This window comes from Pan paniscus, chromosome 7 (genome assembly GCF_029289425.2).
Source record: "Pan paniscus chromosome 7, NHGRI_mPanPan1-v2.0_pri, whole genome shotgun sequence".
Classification (NCBI taxonomy): domain Eukaryota; kingdom Metazoa; phylum Chordata; class Mammalia; order Primates; family Hominidae; genus Pan; species Pan paniscus.
Window position 1 is genome coordinate 150112621 of NC_073256.2, and position 15977 is coordinate 150128597.

The 15977-nt window shown below is 42.3% G+C and overlaps 1 protein-coding gene across 4 annotated transcripts in view; it reads right to left on the reverse strand.

Annotated features, from left to right (window-relative positions):
- The window catches only part of TMEM71 (transmembrane protein 71), a 48840-nt gene that overhangs the window by 14623 nt on the left and 18240 nt on the right, over positions 1 to 15977 (reverse strand). For 2 of the 4 annotated variants that reach the window (XM_008955464.4, XM_008955465.4), the window contains exon 6: positions 3218 to 3406. In XM_008955464.4, the coding sequence (XP_008953712.1) occupies positions 3218 to 3406 (189 nt within the window). Of the gene's footprint in view, positions 1 to 3217; positions 3407 to 3660; positions 3724 to 15977 lie in introns of all 4 variants that reach the window. The other 2 variants (XM_055116964.2, XM_057303091.2) reach the window with 2 other exon arrangements.

Consider the following 15977-nt stretch of genomic DNA (forward strand, 5'->3'; position numbering starts at 1 on the left):
TCAAGGTGCACTGATTTCATATTGTTCAAACACACATGTTTTACAATCAATTTGTACAGTTAACGCAATCATCACAGTGCTCCTGAGGTGACGTACAGCCTCAGCTTATGAAGATGACAGGATTAAGAGATTAAAATAAAGACAGGCATAACAAATTATGAAAGCATTATTAGAGAAGTGATAAATGTCCATGAACTCTTCACAACTTATGTTCCTCTGCCGCAGCTCCAGCTAGTCCCTCCATTCAGGGTCCCTGACTTTCTGCAACACACATACTTATCAACAAAGTTTTGTTCATGTGAAACATGCCCTTCCAAAACCAATAAAACTCAATTACTGGCCTCTTGTCATTAGCCTAGACAGATGTAATCTCTTTCTGCAGAACTGGAAACTGGAAAGGTGTAGGCACAGAGCCACCAGGATCCACCATGGATGGAGGGCCTTTTTTTATTTTATTTTCTTTTTTTTTTTTTTTAACAGGGTCTCACTCTATTTCCCAGGCTGCAGTGCAGTGCATGATCTTGGCTCACTGCAGCCTTGACTTCTTAGGCTCAGGTGATTCTCCCACCTCAGCTTCCCAGCTAGCTGGAAATTCAGGCATGCACCACTATGCCCAGATAATTTTTTGTAGAAATGGGGTCTCACCATGTTGCCTAGGCTGGTCTCCAACTCCTGGGCTCAAACGATCCTGTCACCTCAGCCTCCTGAGTAGCTGGGACTACAGGCATGAGACACCATGACTGACTAATTTTTGTATTTTTTGTAGAGACGAGGTCTCACTATGTCACCCAGGCTGGTCTGGTACAACCTTTTAAAGAGTAACACAGACACAGAAGAGAAGAGACAACAAAAGACAGAGAATGCCAGGATCCTGCACTGTAAGCCTGGAATTTTCATTAAGATGAGCCAATAAATTCTATTGATTAATCCACTTTGAGTTGGGTTTCCATCCATTGGAACTCAAAAATCTTTGACTGATACAACTGATGTATCTGCCTATATCTTTAGCACCTGGAAAAGAACACACATGCAATACCTACATGTGAAGGGCTTAATGGAAGATGGAGACCTTGTCCACCCAGGACTCCATAGCCTAGTGAGAAAGAGGAAAATAAACAGTTTCTATAGTGATATATAGAGTGCTAGGGAATCAAGGCGAAGTGAAGCGCTACCTCCACCAGCCAGAAGGGGGTAGAGAAGGTGCATAGAGGTGGTCTCATTTAATTTGAGACTTGAGGAAGAGTAGGGGGCCGCCCAGGTATAGCAGGTGGGAGAGAGATTCCAGACCCAGCAAAGAGCTTATATTTGTTCTTACAAAACTCTTGGCAAAGAGTACAAAGGTTAACTTTACCTGTCTGAATCTGAATATTCTTATGTGTAAAATGGAGGTAGCACACTTATTAATTGGTCCACCAGTAATGAAGCATCATCTCTGTGCCTATGTGGGCATTTTGGAATTCACAGATGACTATGACCTAGTGCTTATCTTTAAGGAGCTCACAGAGGCAAACATGCAGTGACAGTGCAAATAATGGGCATGAGAAAGAGAAGTCCTGGGAGCTAGGGGAGCACCAAGAAGGGTGGGCTCCCTGGAGGAGGTGGCTATTGAGCCTTCTTAGGTGTTGATAACCTGTCATTTCAACACCTGGAAAGGGAACTATAAAAAAACAAAAACCAAACCAAAACAAAAAAAACCCTTGAACACTTATCTAGTAGCTGCACTAGGAACAAAATGTACAAAGCATATTGATCTTCAGGACTAGAAGAGTGATGGCCAGTGAAGTGAATATTTATGATTTTTTGAAAGCAAATAAACAGAAAATATTTTTTCCATTAACTTCAATGTTATGTAACAATAACTTCACATTTACTGAGTATTCAATAGACATGACATAGTATGCTAAGTACTTTACATGAGTTATTTCAGTCATGACAAGGTAGGAATTATGATCATCTCCATGTAGAGATAAAAATGTTAAGTTTGAGAGGGTTTGGTAAACTGCTTCTGAGTTATAGCTAACAAGTAGGGATCTGGGCTTTTAATCTCAGCAAGCCAATGACAGAGTGGGCTCTTTCACCTTGGTGCAGCACCATGTCCAAACATGCTTAATCTGACATTAGCAAACCAGAGACTAAGGGACATGCTTGTTGAATTTATTACAGCTTTGCTCCTGCCAGAAAATACCAATGCCTTTATTATCTTTTGACTTTTCCTTGTCAGAAGCATAGCATTAAAGGATGTTCTTTTTGTTGTTTCCTCTTCTTCTTCTTTTTTTTTTTTTTTTTTGGAGTCTTACTCTGTCACCCAGGCTGGAATGCATTGGTATGATCTCGAGTGATCTCGACTCACTGCAACCTCCACCTCCCAGGTTCAAGTGACTCTCCCTGTCTCAGCCTCCAGAGTAGCTGGGATTACAGGCATGTGCCACCATGCCCAGCTAATTTTTCTATTTTTAGTAGAGATGGACTTTTGCCATGTTGGCCAGGCTGGCCTCAAACTCCTGACCTCAGGTGTTCCACCCGCCTCAGCCTCCCAAAATACTGAGATTACAGGTGTGAGCCACTGTGCCTTCTTATGTAGTATGTCCAATACACAGCTAAGAATTAAAATAGCAAACATCTGTGTATCTTCCACTTTGCTTTATTGAAGCCTAACATTTTACAAAATATTCTCAGAATTTTTTTTTTTTTTGAGATGGAGTCTCACTCTGTCACCCAGGCTGGAGTGCAGTGGGGCGATCTCAGCTCACTGCAACCTCTGCCTCCTGGGTTCATGCCATTCTCCTGCCTCAGCCTCCCAAGTAGCTGGGACTATAGGCACCCGCCACCATGCCCAGCTAATTTTTTGTATTTTTAGTAGAGACAGGGTTTCACCATGTTAGCCAGGATGGTCTCGATCTCCTGACCTTGTGATCTGCCCGCCTCGGCCTCCCAAAGTGCTGGGATTACAGACCTGACCTGCCGTGCCCGGTCTCTGAATATTTTTTAAGTAAAACACTGCAGATCCAGTGCTTTTGATGCCTCTAACATGACACCCAAAGGCAGTCATCTCCTCTGCAAAGGGTCACCTGGGCTTTGGCAGAGGCCCCATGTCCTCCCTTCCTCGCACAGGTTGGTACCAGCTCCTAAGTGCATTTTAGTCATCTCCAAGTCATTCTCAGGCTCTGAAAGGAAGAATTCTTTGGGTGTGGCAAATATTTAAAACACCTGAACTCACCTGAATGATCCGAACTATTCTCTTGGAAATGTTCAGAAGCTGTCAACTGGGACTGAAGAGACAAGCTGTGGGAGTTTCCTCCAGGAGGCTGAGATATGATGTGGCTGGAAGAGGAGGTGATCACAGACTCTGCATTCATCTTCCCTGACTCCCAGTCATCAGTCAGAGAAGAACAGTCTAAATCATCTGCTGAAAAAGCAGAGGGGTTCAGTGTGAGTGTGTGTGTGTGTGTGTGTGTGTGTGTTCAGTGACTGCTCAATGCACAGTTAGTTCCTAATAATCACAAAAATAGTAACATTGATACGGTATTGCACTACCATAGTGGGATGGGAGAAGGATTTTTGGATGAGATGAGATGATGTATTCGTCTGTTTTCATGCTGCTGATAAAGACTTTCCTGAGACGGGGTAATTTATAAAGAAAAAGAGATTTAATGGACTCACAGTTCCACATGGCTGGGGAGGCTTCACAATCATGGTGGAAGGCAAGGAGGAGCAAAGTCACATCTTACATGGATAGTGGCAGGTAAAGAGAGAATAAGAGTCAAGTGAAAAGAGAAATCCCTTGTAAAACCATCAGATCTCATGAGACTTATTCACTATCATGAGAACAGCATGAGAAAGACCCATCACCATGATTCAATTCCCTCCCACCAGATCCCTCTCACAACATGTGGGAATTGTGGGAGCTACAATTCAAGATGAGATTTGGGTGAGGACACAGGCAAACCATTTCAAATGGCATTTCAATTTGTCTTCATACTTGAAGGTTGAAGAGAAATATCTTCAGTGCAGAGACAAACAAAGGCCAGAGGCATCTTCAATGACACTGAGGTTTGTATAGATGGATTTAAAGGATATGTAGTCAGTATATGAACCTCACATCTTTATAGGACCAAACTTTACAGCAGTCAACTCTTTCTACTTCTGATTCATTTATTCATTCAACATTTATTGAATGTGACTATATATTAGAAACTGACCTAGCTGCTGGGATATAGTGGTGAATTAGAACAACATCTCTGTCCTTACATATTGCTGAGTGGCAGGGAAGAAAATATCTTGTGATAAGTGTCATGAAGGAAATTATGCCTCTATAAAATACATTGAAATGCCTAGATAAAATATAGCAACCATCTGTTTAAATTTTTTTATTCAAAGAGGCTATTTCATACACACATAGCTTCAAGAACATGCACCCATTTTCTCCTATGATGATTCATACATAAATATATTTTACTGGCCCTAAACTTAGCCTGACATTCTCACAAAAAGTCAAGTTTATTGCAAAAGCATGCATGCAACTTCAAGTTTCAAACATGCTAAGATGATTCCTCATAACACTTGGTGTCTTCAATGTGAGGTCACCAAGGAATGAATTTTAATCCTTGATTCTTAGTTTGAGTCAGAGATTAGGGGATCCAAAACTCTATAAGCCAAAGCTTCCTTGGAAAGGATGAATGTGTTAAGAATGCCTTTCAACCACAGGGATAGTTAAGCACCACACCTCTGACTCAACCACTGGAAGTCTCCCATTTGGCTCACCTGGCATAAATGTACCTAGGAATTCTCTTGGTTCTGTCTTGAGTGGTCTGTGTCATATTCCAGGGTTTAACTTTACTCTTATGATCTTGGGTAAGAATTTGTGCCAGTTTAGAGCTCATTGACTTGGAAGCAAAGCCACTCAGAAAGAGTAGCCAGAGTCCTGCTTTGGGATGTAGGTGTTTTCTAAGCTGACATCTAAAAGGGACTGCACATGCCCAACAAATGTACTTTTCTTTATAGCTGAGCTCAAAAGACGGAAATATTCCCAAAGGCCAAGCCAGGGAAACCTATAACTCTAAGCATGCGCTGTGGACAAAGCTTCCAAAAGGGGTGGGGAGAGGGCCTTAGAAGTCATAGTAGTCAAAGGTCTATGGATTAAATGACATTAGGGACAGAAAAAAGGCCTTGGTCTCAAGAGAGGCAGAAAATTAAAACCGAGTTTCTGTAGGGACTCAAAATGCTATTTCCTCAATGAAAGGATGGCTAAGAAAAAAAGTCTGCCCACTAGTTCTAGGAGAAGGCATGAAAGCTTATCTGTTTTGGCCTATGTAGTGGGTGGGAGGAAAATGTCTCCGCCAACACTTTATAAGTAAGTGGGTTTTCAGTTAATTTTTTTTTTTTTTTTGAGACGGAGTTTTGCTCTTGTTGCCCAGGCTGGAGTGCAATGGCGCAAGCTCAGCTCACGGCAACCTCCACCTCCTGGGTTCAGGTGATTCTCCTGCCTCAGCCTCCCGAGTAGCTGGGATTACAGGCATGTGCCACCATGCCCAGCTAATTTTGTATTTTTAGTTGAGATAGGGTTTCTCCATGTTGGTCAGACTAGTCTTGAACTCCCGACCTCAGATGATCCACCCACCTCGGCCTCCCAAAGTGCTGGGATTACAGGCATGAGTCACCGTGCCTGGCCTTGAGTTAAAATTTATACTAACCTGGGAAATTAATATTTTAAAAAGTCTCAGGCTGGTACTAGCCCTGTGATATCTGCCAGAAGCCAACATAAAAGCTCTCTGTGGAAACACACTCTCAGCCCAAGCTGCACAGATTTCCCCAGATAAAGCCCAAAGGACATGAGCTCACAATCTAAAATTATAAATTATGCAGGGAGATAATCTCCTATGGGTAAGGAGAATAAATATGATGCTTCAGAAAAAGATAATCCTGCAGTGGGAGATGATGGGAGTAGCCAGGATGTTACCGTCTGGCTTTAAGTTTTGAGCAGGAGGCATGGTGTTTGGAGAAATTGTCCTAATTTATTTTACCTTGGGGAAACTCTGAAGACCTGTAAAATTTGTGTTTTTTGTTTTTTTGTGGTTATTTTATACCCATAGTATGTCCTTATTTTTGCTTCCTGTCTAAACAGGACAATTTCTTCTATGGTCCATCTAAGCCTTGATTTCATGACTAAGGGAAATATGAATATCGACTGGGCAAATATTTGGTAAACTTATGAACTGTAGGACACTTAGGAGGGAAACAAGGGAGAATAAGACACTGTCCCAAAAGAAGTTGAAATCTAGGGTGTGTGTGTACATGTGTGCATGTGTGTGTTTGTGTGTGTGTGCATGTACACACGAGTCAACAGTGGGAGGCAATAAAGAAGGCATCACTTATGGACAGGGGAAACAGACTATCATTTGCTAAAAAGAGATGAAATATGGTTTTGTGGAAATTTCAAGGACTTTGGCATCAGAAAGACTGAAACATACATTCTAATACTAGTAACAGGGCACTTTGCTTAATTTTTCTGATCCTGAGTTTCTTCATGTAAAATAGGATAGTAATGTCTACTTTTTTACAGCTGTGGTAAGTGAAGGAGAAGAGACAAAAATGTAAACATACCAACATATAGTTTAGATGGAGAGAATTGAAACTTCTATTGCTAATAGACATTATAATAGATATAGACCCTAGTTACGTGACCAAATGTGATAATCAACTTCATGGGGAGTGGGGGGTGGTAGAAGGGTGCTGATGAGTCATCAAACGATGTTTCAAGGTGGAAGTGATTTTTAAGAATTTATCATTCAATAATAAAAGAAGCTTATTACTTGACCTTGGGGAAGGTAATATTTCCTTTGAATTAGATATGCAGGAATTTGCTATACCATGAAGGGACTCCTAAACCTGCTCCAGACATTTCTAGGCACAGGGTTTATCCCATATGGCTGCTTACTTGCCCCGACTTCACCATAGGACAGGGTCCTCTCTAGAAGAAAGTGCCCCAGCAGAGGGTAAAGACTGTAATCTCTGCCCCCTGCCTCATCACAGAGCTGAACAGGCATAGCAAGAGGGCCTCTGGGAAAGACCAACTTGACCTGGTGGGGAATAGCCACAGCTCCTGAGAAGGGTTTAGAGACAGGGACAAAAGAAAAACAGGGAGGAAGAAAGGAAAGAATCAAGAAGGTGATTTTTACCATGTAGTAGGAACTTCAAGGGGAACAAGCAGGGGAATCTGAACAGCCCCAGTTAACAAATAGAAACTTTCTCTGCCTTGATTGCTGTCATGGAATGTCTGGAACATAAAATGACTAAGGAAAGATACCAAACCAGCTGGGAGGAAAGACTGAAGCAGCCCCCAGGTGACATACCCAGAGAAGACCCCCAAGCCAGAGGAATTGGGAGGTGGAGCAAAAGTAAGGGGAGAGGCAAAAGCTGCATGGATACGGGCCAGGCAGATCTATTTATTCATTCAATGCAGTTATTGTATATACTGAAAATGCTGCTCTGGAAGAAGGAAGTCAAATTAGATATTGCTCTGCCTTACTCATGATCTAGAGAGGGACATACATGCAAATGAACAATTAGGATGCAATGAGGTAATTGCTACAACAAAGGCTGGAACAAGTTATCCAGTGGGAATCTAGGAAGGGGTGTCTGAGTCTGTCTGAGGGAAATCCAAGGAGGCTTCACAGAGGAGGCAGCGCTTCAGTGGAAACTGGAAGGATGAGTAACAGTTCTTCCAGAGAGACAGCAGGAAGAGGACAGGCCAGGCAGAGAGGAAGAGAGTAAGTGGGGATGGGGAGAAATTACAATACCTCAATCTATGAGAGACCAGGGTGGGTTCCCAGAAGAGTCCTCCTGTGTAGCTAGACAAGAGCATGTGCGTGAGGTCAGTCCCAGGAGATGATTCTGTCTGGGCTGCTAAGCAGAGGTCACATTGTGTGGGGTCTCATGTCACACTCCAAGCTAATATTGATTATGTGGGTGATTTAGAGTCATTAAAAAAATCTGAGCATGAGTGTAACATGAGTTGCTTTGTGTGTTAAAATGCTCACTCAGCAGTGAGAGATTTGCGAGATTCCCAGTCTCCCATTCTAGGAGCTGAGTGACTATGGGGCTCCAAGAGACATTGGGGTCCTCATACAACAGTAGTTCTTAATAGGGGGTGATTTCTCCTCTCCAGGGACATGGTGCAATATCTTGAGACAGTTTACGTTGTCACAACTTGGAGTGAGGTGAGGGGTGTTACGGGCATCTACTGAACAGAGGCCAGGGATGCTATTAAACACCCAACAGTGCACAGGGCAGGTGCCACAACAAGACATTACCTGCCCACGATACTGTGATGCTGAGGCTGAGAAACCCTGTCATTGAGAGAGCTGACCTAACCGTCTAAGGCAACTGGATCGTTAGAGTCCTTTCGACAACTCTGGTAGGTGCTTCAAGTGGGAATCACGTGTCTGTATTTTCCTGGTTGTGCTTACTCTAGTCAAAACACTCTGTTCTCTGCCTTCAGAAGACAGATCATAATTTATGATTTTATCATTGTTACAGAAATACAGACAATAGAATACATAATTTCTGTGTGTGTGTTTTTTTGTTGTTGTTGTTTAGTGTCTGTCTCCCTCACTAGACAAAAGGCTCCATGAGAAAAAGGTCACTTCATCTGTCCCAGACACCAGCAATTAGTACCCAGCTCATAGTTAGCATTCAGTAAGTTTTACAGATAATTCGGTAAGGGGTAGGAGGCTAAGATGTGTAGTGTTGTTATTTGCAAAATCTAACGTAGGCCTGTTATAACAGGGTACAGTAACTATAGAGAAAGTGGGTCAGTATTTGCCACCACGGAGGCTAAGGTTGAGCTAAGACTGCGACTTCAAGAGAGGAGAATAGCTGGTGGGCTGACTTCACCTGTGGTTCCCCTCAGCCTGGATACTGAGTTGGGGGTTTTGGACTGGGAAATTCCTACTAACCCTGCAGGCTTCCTTGCATCGCCTTACACATAGCCTTTGGCAGCTTGACAAAGCAGTCTGTGGATGCATCCCTGCTGGTTGCCATAGAGAAAGGAGTGACAGAAAATGAAACACGCAGATCATCCAATAATGACCAGGCTCCTGAGGGGGCCCTGGACCATGCCCATCCCAGCACCATGCATGGTAGCCAAGATGCGGCAGCAGCCTAAGTATCCTTCCACAGATGAATGGATGATGAAAATGTGGTATATGCATCCAATGGAATATTATTCAATCTTAAAAAAAAGAAGGAAATCTTGCCATTTGCAAGAACATGGATAAACCTGGAGCACAGTATGCCAAGTGAAATAAGCCAGACACAGAAGGACAAATATTGCATGATTCTCCTTCTATGAGGTAGCCAAAATAGTCAAACTCATAGGAGCAGAGAGTACAATAGTGGCTGCCAGGGGATAGGGGTTGGGGTGGGGGAAATTGGGAGCCATTGTTCAATGTGAATATGGTCTCAGTTATGCTGGAAGGATGAGTTATAGAGATCTGCTCTACAACGTAGTACCTGTAGTTAACAACATGGTATTTATTAATAAGGCAGCTCTCATGTTATGTTCTTACACACACACACACACGCATACACATACACACACACACAGAGACACAGGCACCTTTGGGACATGTTGGATATGTCTATTACCTTGATTGTGGTGACGGAATTCACAGGTGTCTGCATATGTCTAAAGTCATAAAATTGTACACATGAAATATGTGCAGTTCTCTGTATAGCAATTACACCTCAATAAAGCTGTTAAAAAAAAAGAGGAGGCTAGCTGATCAAATCAATGTGGAAGTGGGAAAGAGATGGGAACTTCCACGGCTAATTATGTAGTCATGAGTGCCCCTTAACTACAATCTGGGTAGATGTGGACAAGACTGTAACAACAGTAAAAAGATGTGCTGTTTCCCAGGGCTGCCCAGTTGAATATAAAGCTTTGCTGCTGAGAGTTGGATGAAATAAAAAATATGTAGAATACTGGAAATTGTACATAAAATTTTCTGAAAGAAAATATGGTATTCAACAGAGAAACCACAAAAAAGTCTTAACATTCAAAAACGATCAAGGAGATTTTTCATCTCTGAAAAGACATGATTTAACCCAAACTCACTTTCCCTAATTGACAGTGAATTTTCTTCTCCAAACTTAATAACAAATAAAAGGATTATAAGGCAAAAAATATTTTACGAAATAGCTCTAGTTGTATTATTGTTGAAGATATCTATTTCATTCTGTTTAACTTGATTTCTAAATTTGATGTACTTTACCTCTGTTGGGAAGATTCTGTATCTTCTAAGCACATCTTCCATATCCTTTTATATAAAAATGGGCATTATTTGCTATAAAGAGAAGCCCAAAGCCACATACTGATGTTGCCATCCCAAAGATATTTATGTGACAGGCATGAGTTCTAGAGAAAGGCATGCACCTCAAGCTCAGGTGACTTGCCTGGAGTCAGCCTGCCTTTTCCAGGACTGGCAGAAATAGCGTCCATCCTGTTCAGTCCTCCCTGCGTGAATCCTCTGCTCTCTTTCAGTATGACTCACAGGCTCTGGGAACACATCCCGAATTGCAGTATTGGGGCCTGGGTAGCTGCAAAATTCCGTGGCTCAAGAATGAATTGCAACTAATGAGGAAAGGTGTCAACACAGCTGGGAAAGGGGTGAACTGAGGACAAACAAAACAGGCAAAAACATCCTCTTGCCTGAAAAATGAAGCACAAGAAAATCAGGGGAAGTAATGTTTGATTGCATCCATTGCTCAGAGAGAAAACAGCAAAACAATTTAATTTTGATTTCTTCTGGAGTCTTCTAACTAGGCATTTCCAGAGAAAAATAAATTGCTGATAAAAGTCACGGGGCCTTGGGTAAATCTGGAAAGCAAGAAGTCTGGGGAAGATGTGATTACTCTGACAGCAGAGATGAAAGATTTCAAAGTTCTGTGTGCGCCCAGGTTGACTAATTACTGATTTTGGATGGAGGTAGTTTGATTTGTTATATTTAGAGGATATTTGGAAACCATGAGAATTTTAATAAGATACCTCATGCACGTGCAGCATTGCTGTGGTCCAATCCCTTTGAAATTGTTTGGACATATTTCGAAGAGACAACGAAGGAAAAATTAGATGTTAATTTCTAAATATGTGACATACTGTCTTTAGAACAGTGATTCTCAGACTTAAGTCATCCAGGCATTATTTTCCTGATTTTTGCCAAATCCCAGAACCTGCTTGCTCTCAGCCATTTAATATTTTCTTAAGATTGTCTCATTTTACATTTTTACTTTGAAGCAAACTTTATATCAGTCACTTAAATGCCCTAAACAGAAAGGAAAGGTAGAAATAAGTACAATGGAAAATGTAACCTTATTTAATACGTGTGAAATAGTGGTGTAGCAGAAAGCTCTGAGCCTGTTCTTGGTTAAGAAGAACTTTGTTAAAACCAAAGAGATTGTAGCAAATGTTAGAGAATCTGACAGCTACCAAGGTTCTAAACTGAGCCTTGGTCTTCTTGGTTTTATCAGAAGGATTGTAAGGGAATTGGAAGAGAAGCCACAACTTCTCTCTTACTGTGTGATTCAACGTTCACTGTTGCTCTGTGCTAGCAGCATTTCCTACCCTACCCTACACCTTAGAAAACATTGCTTTAGAACTGAGAAGACACTTGCCTTGTTGCTCCAGAAAAAAACAGGGGAGAATCAATGGATGGACACTCCAAAAGGCACATTAGAGGTGAGCCTGAGTAAGCCATTCCTGGAGCAGCAGTAACCACTGAGAGGAAGAGGCAGCCTCAGAAAATCATGAGTGGGTGGGGTAGGGGATGGGGAGATGTTGGTCAAAGGGTACAAAATTCCAGTCAGACAGGATGAAAAATTTTCTGGAAATCTATCCTATATCATGGTGACTAGAGTTAATAATAATGTGTTGTATTCTTGAAAATTGCTAGGAGAGGGCCAGGCATGGTGGCTCACACCTGTAATCCCAGTACATTGGGAAGCCAAGGAGGGCAGATTACTTGAGCTCAGGAGTTTGAGACCAGCCTGGCCAACATGGTGAAACCCCATCTCAACTGAAAATGCAAAAACTTAGCCAGGCATGGTGGCTCATGCCTGTAGTTCCAGCTACTTGGCAGGCTGAGGCAGGAGAATTGCTTGAGCCCGCGAGGTGGAGGTTGCAGTAAGCCAAGACTGGACCACTGTACCCCAGCCTGGGCAACAGAGTGAGACTCTGTCTCAAAAAAAAAAAATTGCTGAGAGAGCAGATCTTAAATGTTCTCACAACAACAATAACAAATGGTAAGTATACGAGGTGATGGATATGTTAATTAACTTGATTTCCCCATTTCACAGTGTATACATATGTTGAAACATCACATTGCCCACTTCATCAACAACACCTTAATTAAACATTTTATCAAAATGAAACAAAATAATGAGAGTCCAAAATAGGCAAATCCACGGAGACTGAAAGTAGATGAATATTGGTCGTCAGGGGCTGGTGGGGAAGGAGGAGTGACTGCGAGTGAGTATAAGGTTTCTTTTTGGGGCTGATGGAATGTTCTGGAACAGGAAAGCAGTCGTGATTGCATGGCCTCCCTGTGACTATACTAAAAAATCGCTGAATTGTATACGTTAAGTTGGTAGGTTTTAAGGAACGTGGATTATATCTCAATTAAAAAGTAACGAGGGCTCTGTACTAAGATATTTGTGCCACTCTGTCAGAAAGAGTCAGAGAGATAACTTCTCCTTTGCCTTCTGAGGGAAGATTCCACACATAACACATCTACCAGGGACTACAGAATTCTTGAGTTGACCTCCTTATCAAGCTGTGCTTCATTAGCCAGTTCTTCATATTCTTTTCTTTCATAACACCACACTCTCTTGCTTCCTTGCCTGAGAAACTTTCCCCAAAGAGCTTTTTCCCAGGATTAAGAGCACATGCTCAGACTTTTCTCTTCAAATCCTGGCTATGCGACTTCTTACCTGTGTGGCCTCATATATAGTACCTAAGCTACCTTAGCTTCTTCCCCTGGAAAATGGGGATAAATAATAATAACTCAGAGGCTTTGCAGAGAAGTGATGACGTGACATGTGGCTTTCTTGGAACTGTGCTTGCCCCTAGCACTCACACAATTAGGGATCATTATTACTGGGGCTTCTGTTCAACCTCCTGAATTCCTTTCTTACCGCTCCTTTCTTCTCATTCACTTGTTTTCCATAAGTAGACTTCTTTATTCCAAAAAACTGTATTGCTTCTCAGATTGGCTTATGAATCAACTGTATTCCTTCTCAGATTGGCTTATGAATTACTCCTGAACCCCCTTCTTATGTTTCCAAACCTCTACTGGTTATCTATTTCCCATAAGATATCTCAAATTCAACCCATAAGAAATACAATTCATTGTCTGTTTTGATGATCCTCAGCTGTTCTTTTCTGCCTTTTTAGAGCTAATGCGTATTAAGCAGAATACCAGCCCCTGGTATTCATAAGAGATATTAGAGGTGTGACATTTTTCATGAATTATTGCATTTCATCCTCCCCATTCTATATGCTATTTTTTTTATTTTATGTATAAGAAGTAGAGGATCAGAGAGGTTAGTTAATAACTTGCCCAAGAACACTCAGGTGGGAAAAGCTGGTTCTAGGATTTGAATTCAGGTTCATCTAGTTCAAAAGCTCATTTTCCTTATCACTCTACCACACTATCTTCCAGCCCTTGGTGACTTGCAGAATTTTTTATGCAGTCTCCCAAATTAAATACCTCAGTTTTCTTTGATTCTCCCACGTTCTCACTACTATATTCTATCTATCACTAACCTGTCAATTCTACCTTGGGAAATATTCTTTAAGTCTCTTCCTTCCTCCCTATTTCCTGCCACTTCCTTAGGATACTGGTTGGTTTTAATTGCCTCAGAGCTCCCATCCAATCCTCAATTGTGCTACTGCAAAGATAACTTGAAAATTCCGAATCTGATTGCATCATCACCCTGCTTAAGAGAATCAAAAAATATTCTTGATTGATTAGATAAAACCCCAAATCCTCAATATGGCATAAAAGTTTCTTCAAATATCTACAATTAATATTTCTGGCCTCACCCCCCACATCCCTGCTCTTTCCCCTCTCCTCTTCCTGCTTTTACACTCTTGTTATTGTGGAAAACTAGAATCACTCGATTTAAGTAATCCTTTGATCATATTAAGAACTGTTTCTTCATTTAACAAGCACTTATTGCATTTTTAAAACTAATCTAGTATTACATGCACACACACACACACAGGAATATATGTAAAAATTGGTGGAATCTTCATGGCATTGTGCCAACGTCCATTTCCTGGTTTTGATAATGTGCTATAGCTGTATAAGTAGTTATCAGTGGGCAAAGCTGGGTGAAGCATACACTGACCCTCTCTATACTATTTTTTGTAACATTTTGTGAATCAAAGTTACTGAAAATAAAAAAAAAATGCTACGTGTGTCTTCTGTCTAGGAAGCAGATTAAGAAAAATCATAGCCATGTAATTACTATACACTTAAATTAATAGATTATTGCATTATACGACTCCTCTAGCTTGCTCTTTGGGCCTGCACTATGAGGGACATGATGGATTTCTCCTTGAAAAGGAAAACAAAGCCCTTCCGGGCAGCAGAGCAGAGTCTGGACTTTTAAATCAGATAGACCTCGGTTGAATTCCAACTCTGCTGTTTTTGTTTTTGTTTTTTTTTTTTGAGATGGAGTCTCGCTCTTCCACCCAGGCTGGAGTGCAGTGGCGCGGTCTCCACTCACTGCAAGCTCCGCCTCCCAGGTTCACGCCATTCTCCTGCCTCAGCTTCCCACATAGCTGGGACTACAGGTGCCCGCCACCATGCCCATCTAATTTTTTGTATTTTTAGTAGAGACGGGGTTTCACCGTCTCACCAGGAGATCAAGACCATCCTGGCCCACATGGTGAAACCGTGTCTCTACTAAAAATACAAAAATTAGCTGGGTGTGGTGGCGCGTGCCTGTAATCCCAGCTACTCGGGAGGCTGAGGGAGAAGAACTGCTTGAACCAGGGAGTCGGAGGTTGCAGTGTGTAGGGTCCAGCCCCACAGGGTTGGTGGGTCTCTCCCCGTGTGTGGCGACGAGAGAGTGTAGAAATAAAGACACAAGACAAAGAGATAAAAGAAAAGACACCTGGGCCCGGGGGACCACTACCACCAATGCGCAGAGACCGGTAGTGGCCCCGAATGTCTGGCTGTGCTGTTATTTATTGGATACAAAGCAAAAGGGGCAGGGTAAAGAGTGTGAGTCATCTCCAATGATAGGTAAGGTCACGTGGGTCACGTGTCCACTGGACAGGGGGCCCTTCCCTGCCTGGCAGCCGAGGCAGAGAGAGAGAGGTGACAAAGAGAAAGACAGCTTACGCCATTATTTCTGCATATCAGAGACTTTTAGTACCTTCACTAATTTACTACTGCTATCTAGAAGGCAGAGCCAGGTGTACAGGATGGAACATGAAGGCGGACTAGGAGCGTGACCACTGAAGCACAGCATCACAGGGAGACGGTTAGGCCTCCGGATAACTGTGGGCGAGTCTGACTGATGTCAGGCCCTCCACAAGAGGTGGAGGAGCAGAGTCTTCTCTAAACTCCCCGGGGGAAAAGGAGACTCCCTTTCCCCGTCTGCTATGTAGCGGGTGTTGTTCCTTGACACTTTTCGCTACCGCTAGACCTCGGTCTGCCTGGCAACGGGCGTCTTCCCAGACGCTGGCGTCACCATTAGACCAAGGAGCCCTTCTGGTGGCCCTGTCTGGGCATAACAGAAGGCTCGCACTCTTGTCTTCTGGACACTCCTCACTGTGTCCTCTCAGCTCCTATCTCTGTATGGCCTGGTTTTTCCTAGGTTATGACTATAGAGCAAGGATTATTATAATATTGGAATAAAGAGTAATTGCTACAAACCAATGATTAATGATATTCATATATAATCATATC